General features: G+C 48.8%; 1 protein-coding gene across 1 annotated transcript; it reads left to right on the top strand.

The window, feature by feature from the left end:
• Nucleotides 1-1,367: 1,367 nt before the first annotated feature.
• DUSP21 (dual specificity phosphatase 21) lies at nucleotides 1,368-2,015 on the top strand (the record flags this gene model as incomplete). Its single annotated transcript, XM_081081874.1, has 1 exon — nucleotides 1,368-2,015. The coding sequence occupies one exon, from the start codon at nucleotides 1,368-1,370 to the stop codon at nucleotides 2,013-2,015; it is 648 nt and encodes a 215-aa protein (XP_080938000.1).
• Nucleotides 2,016-3,401: the final 1,386 nt, after the last annotated feature.

Below are 3,401 nucleotides of genomic sequence, written 5' to 3'. Positions count from 1 at the left end.
ATTTTTGGCCCAATTATAATGTAGCATTGACTTGCCCCAGAATTTTTAACATTACTGAAAGAAAGCATCAGTGGTGGTCAGAATGATTTGTAGTTTACAAAGCATACTGGCATTCTTTTTCAAGAAAGTAGACAAGATAATTTGAGCTGTTGTTTCAAGTAATAAAGTAAAATCAAGTGATAAATCATTTGGGCCATCTGCACAAATGGACTGAGATACAGCTAAATTAGTCACAACTGTCCACTGCAGACCAACTTTGCCATAGATAAAGGGCTAGATATGCCCCTTAGCAATATTCTGTTAAAACCAGTCCTGATGTGTTCATAAACAAGAGCATGATTCTATGGCTACAATCAACTGAGATGTCAGGCCAGCCCACAAAGGCCAGCCAAACCCATATCTTACTGCAGGTTTCTAGAGATTAGCATATCACATGAACCAAATGCTGTTCTCCAACTTAAAATATGATACTGCTCCTTTGTAGAAAAGTGTAAGCCCAGCCCGGCCAGTGTGGCTCAGTGGTTGAGCATCAATCTATGAGCCAGGAGGTCACGGTTTGATTCCCAGTCGGGGCACATGCCCGGGTTGTGGGCTTGAGCCCCAGTGGAGAGTGTGCAGGAAGCAGCCGATCAATAATTCCCCCTCCTCGTTGATATTTCTATCTCTCCCTCCCTCTCCCTTCCTCTCTGAAATCAATAAAAATATATTTTATAAAAGAAAGAAAGAAAGAAAGAAAGAAAGAAAGAAAGAAAGAAAGAAAGAAAAAGTGTAACCCTGTTCTGCAACACCAGTAAAACAGAAACATTCATACATATTGTGCTCAGTGTGGTCCAATAAGTAAAACATAAAATAGATATCTGGTAACAGAACATTTTAAAACATCAAGTCAGGTAAGAATTGGGCCTTGGATGTTGAATGTCTACTGTAATGAAATGTAAAAAAAAAAAAAAGAATTGAAGTTGGAAAGTAAACGACTATGAAGAAAGCTAAGAATAAATCTGGAAAAGAAAAAGAAAAAAAGAAAAGATCTGGGGTTTCTCTGAAGACCTGGCTGGGAGGCCAAGTCCTCCCTGTGGCAAACTGCGTTGCCATGGGAACCACTGGGCTGGTGGCAGGGGACTGTGACGCTCTGGGGCAGGGAGGGGTTTCTCTGAAGACCTGGCTGGGAGGCCAAGTCCTCCACGTGGCTAACTGCCGTTGCCACGGAAACCAGTGGCGTAGGCAGGGAGGGAATTGTGACGCTTGGGGGCAGGAGGGGTTATAACCAGTAACTTGTCTACATCCATCAGACCCCCGCCAGAGGCTTCGCAGCACTGCAGTGGGAGGGGTGCCCAAACCGGCCCAGAGACACCTTGCCAGCCGCCTCAATGACAACACCATCGCGACCATCATCACCAACACCACCACCTCGGCCGCCGCCGCCGCTGCCACCACGTGCCGCGCCGCCGCTGCCACCACGTTCCGTGTCAACCGAGGCCCTCCCACAGCCCTTGAGGACCCGTGGACTGTCCCAACTGACCAGCAACCTTTACATAGGTAATGCCGTGGCCGCTAACAACAGGTACCTGCTTACCAGTAACGGTATCACTACGGTCATCAATATCTCCGTGGAAATCGTCAACACATTCATCGAAAACATTCAATACGTGAAGGTACCTGTGCCCGACTCCCCCAGAGCGCGCATCTGCAATTTCTTCGATGCCATCGCGGACTATATCCACGTAGTAGGGCTGTGCCAGGGCCGCACGCTGGTGCACTGCCATGCGGGCATCAGCCGCTCCTCCACCGTGTGCATGGCCTACCTGATGAAATACCACTCGCTCACGCTCCACGAAGCGCACATCTGGACCAGGGCCTGCCGTCCGGTGATACGCCCCAATAACGGATTTTGGGAGCAGCTGATTGAGTACGAATTCAAATTGTTCGCCAGAAACACTGTCCGGATGATTGACTCCCCCCTGGGGAGAATCCCCGATGAGTACCGCAAGGAGCTTCAGCTGATGATGTTCCTGTGAGCCACCCTGCCCAGCTCCTGTCACCTGCTGTGGTTCCAGGTCATCATGGAACTGTGACTGTTGAACTTGGGTCCCTAGGGACAACCCAATGACTTTTAGAAGGGCAAGCAACAAGGGTGGCTGCTAAGTGTTTGGCTTTTGTGAGCCTCACCTACAAAGAATAAAAGCAAGTCAATGAAAGATGGTGTCAGTGTTTCTTATCCTGCGTGCAGCTGTCCAGGCCTGCTAGGGCCTGGCCAGAGAGGAGGGTGGGAAGGTGGTGCCCAGCTCAGATGGGCCTGCATCTGGGCCCTGCATGATCCTGACTAACCCAGGAGTGACACGCGCCGCCCCCCCACCACCAATCTCTCCACAACCCCCCACACTACCCCAGAATCCTGCCTGGTTCTTCCCATGCCAAAGTCACCGGGTTTTCTGGGGGCCTGGGTGGAGGACACCACAGTGGCTGAACTCTGGATTTCTAGATTGGATTTACCTATCAAGTAGTTTTCAAAGAAACCATTCCACTATATAAAGTTTAAAAATCTTTTTTCACACAATGGGGGAGTGAGCACTTGGGGAGTGGATGGGGGTGGGCTGGAAGAGGTTAATGGGGGGAAAGGAGAAACCTATGTAACACTGTCAACAATAAAGATAGATAAATAAATAAATAAATAAATAATTTTTTTTTCAAGTTCTGTACTAGATGCCAAGGCCTCAAGATACCCTTTGCAACTCTAATCCCCTTATCCGGGGCGAGTGATGAGAGAACAGGCCCGACACCAGGCCTCAGAGGTTTCTCTTATGGGCCTTGGCTGGAGCTGCTGCTGGCTAGGACACAGTCCTGTCACCACTGACACTTCCTCCCACTGTGACCTGGGGAGGCAGGGGGTGTCTCAGAGCCTGTTTCCTCACCTGACAAAGCAGTGACAGCCCATATCTCACAGGGTAGTTGTGAGGTGTAGATTCCTTCGCATGAGACCGAGCACAGGGATGGTTCCATGGTTGGAGTCAGGGCTGCCCTTGTTATTAATAATACTCATTGGCCCTGCTGGGTGGGGATCAGCACATTCATCCTCACAATGACATTTCCCCCATCTGCGCACAGCTCTTTGTTATCCGCAAAGTGCTCTTCCGAAAACACATCCTGTCGGTAAAAACAAATGGTTTAAGGTTCCTTAGGATTCTACCTCAGAGGAGGCCTAGAGTTAGAGGCTTTTCAGGATTCCCATTGTGTCACTCTGTTTAATTTATGCACAAGCAAGAAGCACAATTCCAGCCGCCACCACCCCCCAACCACCATCACCAAAGGCCTTGTTTATTTTTTATATTTTTATTGATTTCAGAGAGGAAGGGAGAAGGAGACAGAGATAGAAACATCAATGATGAGAAAGAATTGGCTGCCTC

Source organism: Myotis nattereri (assembly GCF_964212035.1).
Source record: "Myotis nattereri genome assembly, chromosome: X".
In the NCBI taxonomy this organism is placed as follows: Eukaryota; Metazoa; Chordata; class Mammalia; order Chiroptera; family Vespertilionidae; genus Myotis; species Myotis nattereri.
The sequence above is the reverse complement of the archived record's forward strand: the minus strand, read 5'-3'. Positions and strand labels throughout refer to the sequence as shown.